At 37.8% G+C, this 12247-nt stretch overlaps 2 protein-coding genes across 3 annotated transcripts; both read right to left on the minus strand.

Annotated features, from left to right (window-relative positions):
* Positions 1–445: 445 nt before the first annotated feature.
* On the minus strand, positions 446–10164 carry LOC108065195 (uncharacterized). 2 transcript variants are annotated; one of them, XM_044393996.2, is made up of 3 exons: positions 9603–10164; positions 8907–9469; positions 8799–8855 (listed from the first exon to the last, which is right to left on the minus strand). In XM_044393996.2, exons 1-3 carry the CDS (start codon positions 10099–10101, stop codon positions 8799–8801), a joined length of 1119 nt encoding a protein of 372 aa, XP_044249931.1. In that variant the 5' UTR covers positions 10102–10164. The 2 variants fall into 2 exon arrangements, with proteins under 2 accessions (XP_070071884.1, XP_044249931.1); XM_070215783.1 differs by lacking the exons at positions 8799–8855; positions 8907–9469 and adding an exon at positions 446–539.
* Positions 10165–10285: 121 nt separating this feature from the next.
* On the minus strand, positions 10286–12135 carry LOC108065182 (uncharacterized). The gene is made up of 3 exons (XM_017153104.3): positions 11596–12135; positions 10527–11089; positions 10286–10463 (listed from the first exon to the last, which is right to left on the minus strand). Exons 1-3 carry the CDS (start codon positions 12086–12088, stop codon positions 10407–10409), a joined length of 1113 nt encoding a protein of 370 aa, XP_017008593.2. The 5' UTR covers positions 12089–12135; the 3' UTR covers positions 10286–10406.
* Positions 12136–12247: the final 112 nt, after the last annotated feature.

Consider the following 12247-nt stretch of genomic DNA (forward strand, 5'->3'; position numbering starts at 1 on the left):
GAGTCGGCTCTCGCGCAAAAAGCTGCACAATGAAAGTGAAAACCGTGTGAGAATCGAGAGAATCGGGCTGCAAAGATGGGAAGAATTCAGAGGCGAGAGGCCCGGAGAGAGAGCGACTGCGTACGAGGAAGCTGAGGCGCAGAATACAACAAGCAAAACATAAATAAACAAAAATAAATGCGAATGAGCCAGCCAAAAGCGAAAGACGCACACAGATTTTGTTAGCTTTTTTTCCTTTTTGGCAAAAGGGGGTTAACAAAATCTGGACTGGGGCAGTTGCGAGGGGGAGTTTTTGGAGTTTTTTGCGGCACAAGGGTTGATGATTATTCGGGGGTTGCTTGCTGCTTTCCATTTGGGGCTTCAGTTAGCGGGGCTCAACTTCCGTGTTACGGGTGCGTATGAGTAATATGCGTGCGGAGAGATTTCCATGGGGTTGCGTTTTTCAGTTGGTTCGGGCTATTCTGGGTTATTTTCTCTGGGTTAGGGCAGGGTTACGCATTGAGGTAGGTTCGGGGTCTGCCTGTAGTTGATGAATGGAGCTGGAGTGCCAAAAAAGGAATTATACGCATAAAATTAGCAAAGATTGTGGACTGCAAAGTTTGATGTCTTTTACGCCTTATAATAGTGACTACCAAAATATAGAGTGAAATATGTTGGATATTTTAGATTGTCTTATTTGGGAAGATAATTTAAAAGAATATTGGAAAAATCTTATGATAAATAAGTAACATTTTTAAAATATAAACATATTTTTAAGAAGAATTTTAGGTTCAAAAATAAATCTCTGGCATTCTAGTGCAATTATTTACAATAAGCTTAATGCCATAACATTAATTAATAGCCTTCTATATCCCGTTACAAAAATCCAACACGTGCATTACGCTTACTTTCACCTCTCCTTTAATAGCAAAACAGAGCAATCATGTGACATTGTCGAAAGAAATGCATATTTTTTCGAAGCGCCATGAGATGATGCATCATGCCCCATAATTCCTCGTCGATTCGATGGCGGCCATATAACGGAAGCTTCCGCAAACGTCAGTGGGGGAGACCTCCAAAAAAATACATATACAAATTCTAGGTACCAAATAAACCGCTATTTACAAAACGCAAAGGCGATGACATTCAGTGTGCGAGTGTGTGCACTCGCGTGTGCATGGCAACATTCAATAGCAGACTAATCAACAAACAAAATGCAACCTCACGAGCTGCAACCATGTGGAAATCGACACAGGGAAAATATTAAAAAGCGTATTTAAATCGGAAAACTCAACGTTAAATAAATAAATGAAAATTGTTGATTTTAATAAAAACTTTATTTATTTGCAAGATTTTTATCAGGACTTCAGAATAAACTAATACTACAAAGATAAAAAAAATTAACAAACAAAAACAAATTTTTTAAGCTTTTGGAACGTTAAGAACATTTAAAGTTTATTTATTTCTTTACCTCTAAATTTTACATTTAGCGAGTTAAAAATAATATAATAAAAGATATGGCTATTTAATGTAAGTAATGTGTAAATTAATTCTATAACTACCAAAATAAAACTATTTTGATACCCCAAAATTGATCTGATTTTTTCTTCAAGTGCAATCGCACACATAAACAGCAAAAAAAAGCACACCCATGCCAAAGCGGCAATGTATTGACCTTAACACTGAACGATATCGCACACACTTGCATTGCAAAATAAGAACTTGAAATAGAATAAATCGAGCGAGAGAGCAGTGCAAATAAAAAGAGAGCGCCGAGAGAAATAGACCATAAGCTTGTGTGTGTGAGTTATGTTCAAGTTCACCCACACCAAGGCAAGGCTAACAGAGCGTCTACAGTTGAGCAAGCAGCGCACTGTTATCGCGCTGTAGAGACCCTGTTAGATTTCCCCCACTGTTTTTTGGGGTCTCTGCATTTCTGTGGAGTTGCAGGGGGAGTTGGGTGGTGGGTGGCGGGTGGGGCTGGGCACTATTTGCAGGGGGTGTGGCTCACTTCTAATGAGGGTTGCAACTCCAGACGGAGTTTCGGCCAAGTGGAATGAGTCAGACAGAAATGGACTGGGGCCAAAAAAGGAGCTTATTCAGCAGGAAGGATAATAGCTCTTGTTTTTGATTTTTATTTAAATAGTCAATATACTTCAGCATCTAATCGTGCCGTTGGTCGCGGATTCCAAGAGTGATATGTTAATAAAAGCAAATAAAGGTTTGAAAAAATAACACTTTTCTTCTTTTAATGTTGATCTTTACACATTTCTTAATTAATTTTTTTGTTTCCAGTTATAGACTTTTTGCATTGCACTTTTTACTTGTCCTAATTTTCGATTATTAAATACACTTGTTCTATCTTGATAATAGATTTTCCGACCACTTTATATTTTTCTTTTTTAAGTATTAAAATCCAGTCAAAAACTTATTTGGGTTTGCATGTTTAACTTTAAATCATAATTTAGAATTATTTTTCTATTCTTAGAGTGAGGTACTATTTTATTGAAGAAGTTAATAGATGGATTATTTATAAGTTGCACTTATTTTAACCGCAGAATATAGAAATTGTATGTAATATCCGATTTTAGCAACAATTTTCATTTTTTCATTCAAACACCTTTTTACACTTTGTATTTGTGCATTTTTACATAGAGAATTTACTTTTTTTAATATTTATTTTATATCCACAAATGCCGATTCGTTCACTCGAGAATTTTACATAAAACGGGTTTTCATGGGCCCGATTGGGTTTCCTAATTAGTAAGAAATTTTTGTTTCAACGCCCATACTTATATTAATTTTATTTTAGAAGATAGTTTTTATGGAGAATTTTCTGCATATGCCTAGAAGGGCTATTCTTGATCTTTATTTGTATAAATTATTTCCATAAATTGGCACACAATGCTCCCACAACACTGCACAGAATCCAAGCAATTTTCACGTACAAAGAGTCCACTTAATCGCACACATCCTGCAGATACTTTTCGCATCCGCATCCAGGGGATAGCAACTTGGCCCGATCGAATGATGGTGTTAACAAACGAAAGTTTACCGCCGATTGGTAAGACGATTGCGCAGAAGAGGAAGAGCGCAACAGAAGACGGAACGCGACGGTGCGTTCCACATGACGTATTCAAAATGAGTGAGACCGAGACTGGACTGCAAATTTTCGCAAAAGTGAAAAATTCTACTTTCAATATGAAAACGAGCTGCGCTGCCGCCGTCGACGCCGACTGCGCTGCCCGGGCGGGAGTTGTGCAGCAGCAGCGCACTGTGGGTGTGGGTAAGGTAGGTCGTGGTATGGGAATGCACAGTGGGCCCAGGGGGAAAAGGGAGAGAGCATCCGAGAGAGCGCGAGAGAGCGGAAGGCAGAACAGAACCTGCAGCGAATGCAGAGAACAAAGCGAGGCAGAGAAGTCAATGTACAAAGCAGATTGGGGGTGCAATGGACGGCGCACATGGAACTCAGACTTGGACGTCCCTACAGTGGGTGCTGGTTAGTAGCGACCCATCAATTATTTAATTTTAAAAAATTTAAAGTTTATAAGCAGCTAAACAAACAATTTTAAAAGAGTGGGCTTTTTTTATTTTTTTCAGTTAAAATAGCAACAACAATTTTTTTATTCAAGTTTGGTTTTTTAACTCCATAAACACACAGAAGTAGTTATGTTTTATTTTAATATTTTAATTATTCTGCAACACCAGCTCCACAACTTACTTCCAGAAGATGACACAAGAAAAAGAAAGGAAGACGATTAAAGTGACCGAAGCCCAAGTTTTCATTAATGCTTAAGTGGATAGTTTCTAAACGATATTTCTGTATAGGAATAGGGGTATTCCATCATAAAGTTTAGTTGCTAAGGCCTAGTATTAAAGCCAACAAAAAGTGGCCAAAAAAAGGTTTATTAGTCTAATTTGGCCACAAAGACTAAAGGGGGATTCCCTAAACTGTTAAATTGCTGAATTGTTGAAAATTCAACAAAAAATTTCAGCAATTAAGGGAACGACCCTAAATGGTCCCTGTTGAATTTTCAAACAGCTGTTATTTGTTGAAAAGTTTCACGGAACTTAAAGCATGTAAAATTTGATTTATTATTGCTAGTTACTGTCTAAAAGTGTTACCAAGGTAAAAATGATTTTAAAATAAAAAATGCGTACTGGTGATACTAAAATGTTACAGAGTTGCTACGACTTTTAAAAAAAGGTGACAACTCTCGCTTTTCAGCAATTCAACAAAATTTTCAACAGCCCCGAGGCTGATGAATTGCTGAAATTTCTGAAAGTTGACTTTGTATGGAACAGCTGATTAACAGCTGACCAAAATTCAACAATTCAGCAATTCAACAGTTTAGGGAATCCCCCTTAAAACTCAAATTTTAACTTTTATTTTACAAGCGAAATGAATCTTTTTGAAATGGTTTGTATAATGTAAATGGTTGATTACTAGGCCTTGAGTTAAATTAAATTTTTTAAATTTGTTTCGGTATACTTCAGTACAAAGTATTTTTTATTTAATTATTTTTAAGTTTCGTAATATAGCAAGGCGAACTGTACTATGCTTTCAAAGCTTTATGCCCATGTTTCTGGTCTGTTCTGTAGATATCGTGGTCCCCGCCTGGAGTGACTTGCCCCTTTTGCGTGCTTCTTTTGGGGTTGCAAAGTTTTTGGCATTCCGGGAGTTGTCGTAGCACAGAAATTAAAAATAATTGCAAAAAGTCGGCGAGTGGGTGGAATTCTCCGGTTCTTTGGTTCTGGTTCTCGGTCCTCTGTCTGTCTGGAGTTGCAACCCCTTGGGCAACAAAATGAAAGCAAACTTCAGACTCTTCGACTTGGGGTGTGGAAAACGAGTGGAATCAAAGGAGTACGCGGTGGAAAAGGCGGAAAAGGAGAAGGAGGACAAGCGGTTTCCTAGACACTCGATGGGCTACATTTTGTTTGGTAAGGTCGGTCCAAGGCAGAGATACTTCCTTCATGAGCTTCGATTTTAGCCAACTCCGGGGGTTGCACTCTAATGGACTTGGCTTCCTTTGTCTTTCAGGCCGTGGGGGAAGTTTTAAGGGAATTGTAACTTGTAACCTTGATTATCTTATTTGTTAAGAAAAGCCAGGAAGAACTGATCATACTTGGTTCGGATATATTTACTAATAATATATTAAAATCTCTGTCAACTGCAGTCTAACCAAATTTTGGTTCAAGCTCGTTTAGAACTTCAATCTACAATTTCAATACAAATACCCTTTTAATGTTGCAAAAAACAATATGAGGTTTGATATTTTTTTGATTTTGGGTAAACAAATATTTTCATTATATGAACTGAATCCTTTTTAACCTTGACGAAACGCCTGGCAGACCTTTTGCAATTTTTGAGACGAATCTTCCCCATTGAGGACCTCCAAAATGCAACGAGGGCATCGCATTGAGACACTGGCCCTGGCAACCCCAACATAATAGTGGCCAAATATCATGGTCAATGACAGCGTCGTGAAATTTGCAACTGGCGACACGTGGCAGGGGCAACCAGACACCACCCTTAGGTCCTTTGGAGGGGGTGCCACCTTCCACCCAACCCGCATCTGAATCTGAGTCCAGCTAAATATCTCTTTCTCTCTCTCTCTCTGCAAAGAGCGGAGGTGCAACAGCGCATGTTTGGGAGCTGCAGCGTTGCAGTTGCCACACGGCTGCACGAAGGTTAAAAGAGTTTTCAGGGGCACTACGGGACTTACAACTGCTTCACCCGGCGAGGACCAAGGACCAAGGGCAAGGACACGCAGGCATGCGCATTTCCGCATCCGCTGTCGGGTCCTTGGCTCCGATTCGGTTTCGTATTCGGATCCTTGGCGAGAAGTGCCTCATTGCCAAGGTCCTAAGCGTGGGGAAGCCAGTGTTGACAGCTATAAAGTACAAAAAGTAGCTTTTAAGTTATTTACTACTCTTACGAATGAAAAAAATTTTTATAATGATTTTATTCTATATATTCGTTTTCTGACAGAACTTTACTGTTATCGTTCTCGCATAGATCACAATTAACATTAATTTTATAGTTAAATAACAAATATTTTTTATTAAAATTAACAAACCGTTTTTTGTCACTATTTCTATTAAAATATTTAATTGTCCTTAACGATATAAATAAACATTATTATTTAGATATTTCCAAGCTTAGGGTCTCTTAAAAGTTTGATCTATTTTTATAAGGAAAACTATGTTTTGTCTATTTTAATTTTTTAGCAAGATAGCTGACATGTCTGCCGTAGGAAGTGCCTGCTGTCCCTCAGATTTCATTCCATGATGCAGCCGCCAAACTCCTGCAAATGACATTGAGTGGGTGGCAGACAGTGGAAGAAAAAATATAGGGAGTGCGAGGGGAGCAGATTAATTTCAGGGCTGCCCATTGCAGTTGTTTTGCATTTCCTTGGCCAATTGTTAACTAAATTCACCCGATGCAGTGCAAGGATATATGCCACACACGTGTCACCCACACTCATTCACGCGAGCACTGAAATTCGACATTGCCCCGATGGCCATTAAAAGGTCAGCACACAGAAGTCCTTGCCCAGATTTGGATAAGAATATCAAAACAGCTGAATTATAGAAGTCGTTCACTGGAATATTTTTAAAATTTAAATTATTTTGCAAAATATTAAGAAAATGTAATGTCCGAATGTTCAAATCATACTTTATTTATCTGGTTAAACAAACTTACGAAGCCTATTTTAGAAGCCCCTATTAATATTTTTTTGATAATAAGTAATATTTTAAAACTTTTTAAGGGATATTCGGATATTTTCATATCATTTACAATATTAAAAAAAAAAAGCCCTTCCCCTCACCTAAGTAAATAAAAGTGTTATAAAAATCAGACATCAGTAAAAAAAAATCAATTGTCTACACCGATTAGCAAATGTACACCAAAACGAACCAAATTTCAATATCAGACGCAAGTCAATTATTGGGTCAATGTGCGTGCAGTGAACTGATTTGGCCAAAAAGCCAAGTCAAAGCGTAAAGTGGCTGAAAGTGTGCTATAAGTCAGTCGCCTCCAGAGAGTTCATTGAGACTAATTTTCATCGGGACCCGAAAAGCAGGGGACAGGCGTTCCAGAGGGTGTGTATTTTGCCTTATTTATGGCGGAGGAGCAGCCATCGGGTCGATGACTCAGTGGGAATATTCGGGTTCCCACTCGGATGGCATTTGCCATCCAAAAGTTTATCCTCTTGCCCTGCGTAAGGCTTATCCTGATGGCACCACTTGTTTCTAAACATGAAGAGGATATGATGTTTGGACTTGAATTTTAAAACTAGTTTTTATTCAGTTTTTATTAAAAAAAAGTACCGTATATTATTTATTAAGTTTTAAAGGTTATACATAATATTTTAGGGAATTTACTTGAGTTATTATACCCGTTACTCGTAGAGTAAAAGGGTATATTAGATTCGTGCAAAAGTATGTAACAGGTAGAAGGAAGCGTTTCCGACCCTATAAACTATATATATTCTTGTTTGGGATCACTAGCCGAGTCGATCTAGCCATGTCCGTCTGTCCGTCTGTCTGTCCGTCTATCTGTCCGTCTGTCTGTCTGTCTGTCTGTCTGTATGAACGCTGAGATCTCGGAAACTATAAAAGCTAGAAGATTGACATTTTGCATGCAGATTCTAGGAGTTCCTACGCAGCGCAAGTTTGTTTCAAAAGGGTGCCACGCCCCCTCTAACGCCCACAATCGCTTATATACGATTTTAAAAATTTCAATATTTTTGAAAAGTAAAAATGCAGTTTTATTGTGTTTATCAATACCTATCGAAATGTAGAAGAAATTTTTTAAATCGGACCATTCGTTAAAAAGTTACGGCGGATCAAAATTTTTCTCCATCTCTTTCGCACTCCCTTTAGCTGAGTAACGGGTATCTGATAGTCGGGGCACCCGACTATAGCGTTCTCTCTTGTTTTTTGTTTAATATTAGCAAGCTTATTAACTTTAGATTTTATTTGCTTCCAATCCTTTCTTTGTTTACAAAAATTATATGGTTTTGTTTTGTAAAATAGAAATATAATTGTAACCAAGAGTGCTGGACCTTTGAATAAGACTTCAGATTTTCCACGTGCTTGGGACCTTCTCATTGTTGCTTGTCCTGTTTTATTATTCCGACTTGCAACCGGCAAAGGTGAATCATTGTTCCATAAACTCGCACTTTTAGGCTCCTAACCCCCGACCACCTGATGAGTAAGCCAGGGAATTTGCGGCCAATGTTGTTGAACCTTCTCGGGGCCTGTGTCCATTGCACCTGACACGCACTCCTGGATGGAAAGGAATAGATCCAAATGGATGGGTATGGCACGAAAGTTCAGTCGCAAGTTCAAAGTTCGTGTTGGAATTGGATTTGTTTGGGCATTAGTCATATATTTTAAATGCATAGTGAAAGAATACATGTTAGCTTTTCCACAAAAAACAATTAACTGCTTTCATATAAATTTTAGATAAATGCAAAGCCGTATAAAACCTTACGTAATTTTAAAAATTCCTATTATTTGTCTTATAACCAAATTTCCCCCCAAAGCTAATCTTGGTGTCACAGAAACCGTTTGAAAATCAATTACACGATTTTAAACCAACCGAATAGTAGGTCTCAATGCAAATGTTTCTAAAGTCAGAGCAGATTTACTCTGAACCTCCTAAAAAACTTTACAGATTCTGGGACACCTTCGGTTTTAATGGTTTGGTTTCCAAACCAACCGCCCCCAAGTCCGTCGCCGGTTTATGTGATGCTCCGGATTATCTTTTTTAAATGATTGAATTATTTTTTCTAAAATATAAAATATATTTAAAAATTGTACAAATAATCAAGGGCGATTAATTCAGGATTGGATGTTCTTGGAATCTGAAAAATGTATAAATTATGCTTAGGAATATCTCAGTTACTTCGACTTACTAATCGACGGAGCCATTTTGACTTTGGGCGTGCATATATAATCAGTCGGAAGGGTTCCTCCTGCTGGACACCATTCTCCTTAAGAATTTCAACAATGGAAGACACGTACGACTGATAGATTTTGATATCCTGCATTGGAGTATAAAAAGTTCGCAGTTTTGGACATGACCGCAGAACTTGAAGAAACCCATCCCCATCGAATGGAGGTGGTTTGCCTTTCTCATTCATTTTCTCAAGATTTATCCCATTCTGTAGAATAAACCCCAAGAGAAGGCCTTTGACATGGCACTTGGTGTTAATCATATCCAAATCCTTAAGACTCGGGCAATGAGGTAATTCCGTAAAAATTTCGCAGTTATTTATTTTTAAATGCGCCAAGACAGTCCAAACCATCGAATGCTGCTTTTCCGAGGGCATTATTGTTATATTAAGCACTGTCAGGCAGCGGAGATTCGTCAGTGGTGCACAAATCTCAAGAAGATTTAAAGGCATATAGGGGCTGAATCTTTTATAGGATACAATTTCTAGCTCCTCCAAAGCGACCAATTTTTGTATCTGGTAGACTGAATAAAATTTGATTAAATAAATGTAAGAGATAATCATAATGAAGAAATAATAATAAGTTATTTAATAATGTTTGGCTTTATGGGTAGTTCATGTTGCTTATGAAGGCTACATTTTTTGTTATAAGCTTACCTTCTTCTGTAATGTCTCCCCTGAGTATAAGTTTTGTTATATTAATCATTTTCGCCACTGAGTCAAATATCTTTTTTGAATCGTTCGTAAATATAACCAGTTCAACTGATGTCAATGCATTACTCATATTTAATAAGAAGGACTGAACGCTGTCACAATTATCTTCGTAAACATGAATTTTCACCGCCTTCATGTTGGGGCAGTGCAGCACAATTGACTTGGCCAACTGATCACTCCAGTTGGTGCTTTCCACTTTGTTGCTGGAAAACTCCACAATAGTCGAGCCACATTCCTTCACCAAAACCATCCACAATTCGGGGCGGATGCCGGCAAAGGGATACAAACACTTGTAGGCACTGCGGCTGTGATAGGAAAAGGCTTTCCCCAGCTTCTCATGAGCCTGAGCCAGTTGCAGCTTATCAATCAGACTCTCCAGTTCCTTGAATATCAGATCGAGGACGTCGAACGGCAAATCTGTTATACTCCGCTGGCTTTCCATCACAAAGCTTTTCCCTCGAGAGCGGAATGCGAACTGAGAAATGCAGCAAAAGTTTAGCGCAAATTGAAAAGAGAAGTCGAGCGAGAGAAACCGATAAGCATTTGACAACTCTCCCACTTTCAGTTCACTGACATTACATTCACGAATCTACTCATTTTTTCAATTAATTTGAAACTTACATAAATTAATTTTTAATTTAAAAAAATATTTTTTTTTACAATTTTTAAAATGTTCTATACGGACTTGAAGGTTAAAATTTATCAATATACAATTATTTAAGTTTTTAAAATACATTTTCCCAATCATTAAAACTTGTACAGATAAAGCGTATGGATCACTTCGGGATAAGATGTCCGATGTAGCTGGAAAACAGAAATGAGAAAACGAACACGGTATGTAATGTAAATAAGGTTAGTTCCACTCACAAATCGTCGAAACCATCTCAGCTTATCACGGCAGTACAATATCAGTTCGAAGGGTTCTTTTCGCGTCGCAGCATTATCCTTAAGAATATCCACCATGGAGGTGACGAATGCTTGGTAGATTCTAATACCACCCAGGGGAGTGGAGAATAGTTGCAATTTCTGACAGCTTCGGATCACTTGAAGGAAACTGTGCCCATCGAATGGCGCCGGCTCACAGCTCTCATCGATTTCCTCAATATTCCTGCCATTCTTCAATATAAAGCTGCACACGTATCCTTTGATTCTGCATTTGCAGAACTTTATATAGAGGGTCTTGAGCTTCGGACAATCAGGTAATACTGTGGAGATTTCGCAGTTCTGCATCTTAAAATCCTTCAGGCTTGGCCATATCATGGGATGAAACCCGTCTGGTGGAGATATACAAATGTTGCTTACAGTCAAACAACGAAGATTGGTCATCTGTCCACAAATCTGGAGCAGATTAACCGCTCTGCATCTGTATCCTCTTCCTTGATAATCGAGTCTTAGCTCCTCGAGAGCAACTAATTTGTACAGCTGGTTGACTATAAATGGAAAGAATGTTAATTACTTAAAAATAATAAATTAAATAAATAAGATAAGAAAAATTAAAAAAAATAAAAAATTAAATTGTGTTCCATTAAATCGTATAGCTGTGTAAAATATTTAATAAACTAATAAAAAAATTATTTTCCCAAAAAATATCAAGAAATCAAAATTTATTTAAATAAGAAATAACCTGAATAGGAGCCAAAACAAAAACGACAAACATTTACTTGGAATGCCGAAATCTGATAATCTGAAAAGAAATGTACCGTTTAGTATTTACAGAACTGGAATATCAACAACCGCTTATCACATTACATTTTCTACTATATTCTTTTAACCCATTAACAACCAGTGGTGTTTTCATGCACGATTATTTAATACTTGTACATTGTTTTTAAATATTCATGTATTATTTTTTTAAATTATTTTCTAGACAGAGTTCCTAATTTGTATTTCGTAAGTATTAATTAAAGAATAATTATAAATATGGTAAATGGCTCACCTCCTCTGTCAATGTATCCTTCATATAACAATTTTCTCAGGTTTTTCAGTTCTGCCACTGCATTTAGGATCCTTGGCGATTGGCAACTGTCGTTGAGTTTTAGTTCAACCGAAACTAAAGATTTGGCCATGTTAAGCAGAAAGGTTTGGACGCTATGACTGTTTCTTAATGTAACACTTATGTTCACCGATTCCAGATTGGGACAGTTCTTCGCTATCGATTTGGCCAACAGGTCGCTCCAGGTGTCCGAGCCACAGATGAACTCCACGATTGACGGACCGCATTCCGCCAATAGAACACGATATAGCCGAACCGGAAAATGTATTTTTGGGGAAAATATCTTGTAATCACTGCCGCTGTGGTAGGAAAACGCTTGTCCCAGATATTCATGGACCTGCGCCAGTCGAAGTTTGTCTCTCAGGTTTCGTAAGTTATTATATATTAGATCGAGGACTTCGAGTGGCAAATCGGTTATAGTCCGTTGATTGCTCATCGCAGGTACCCATACCCTCGAGAGCGAAGGGCAAACAAAGAACTGAAGCAAAATCGAATTTTTACCGTCCGCCAAAATAAAAGAGTGTAGAGAGGAAAAGGGAGAACGAATATGGTACCCCTTATTCGTTAAGTTTAGGGGTGTATTTGCTTAGAGGTA

This window comes from Drosophila takahashii, chromosome 3L (assembly GCF_030179915.1).
Source record: "Drosophila takahashii strain IR98-3 E-12201 chromosome 3L, DtakHiC1v2, whole genome shotgun sequence".
NCBI classification, from domain to species: domain Eukaryota; kingdom Metazoa; phylum Arthropoda; class Insecta; order Diptera; family Drosophilidae; genus Drosophila; species Drosophila takahashii.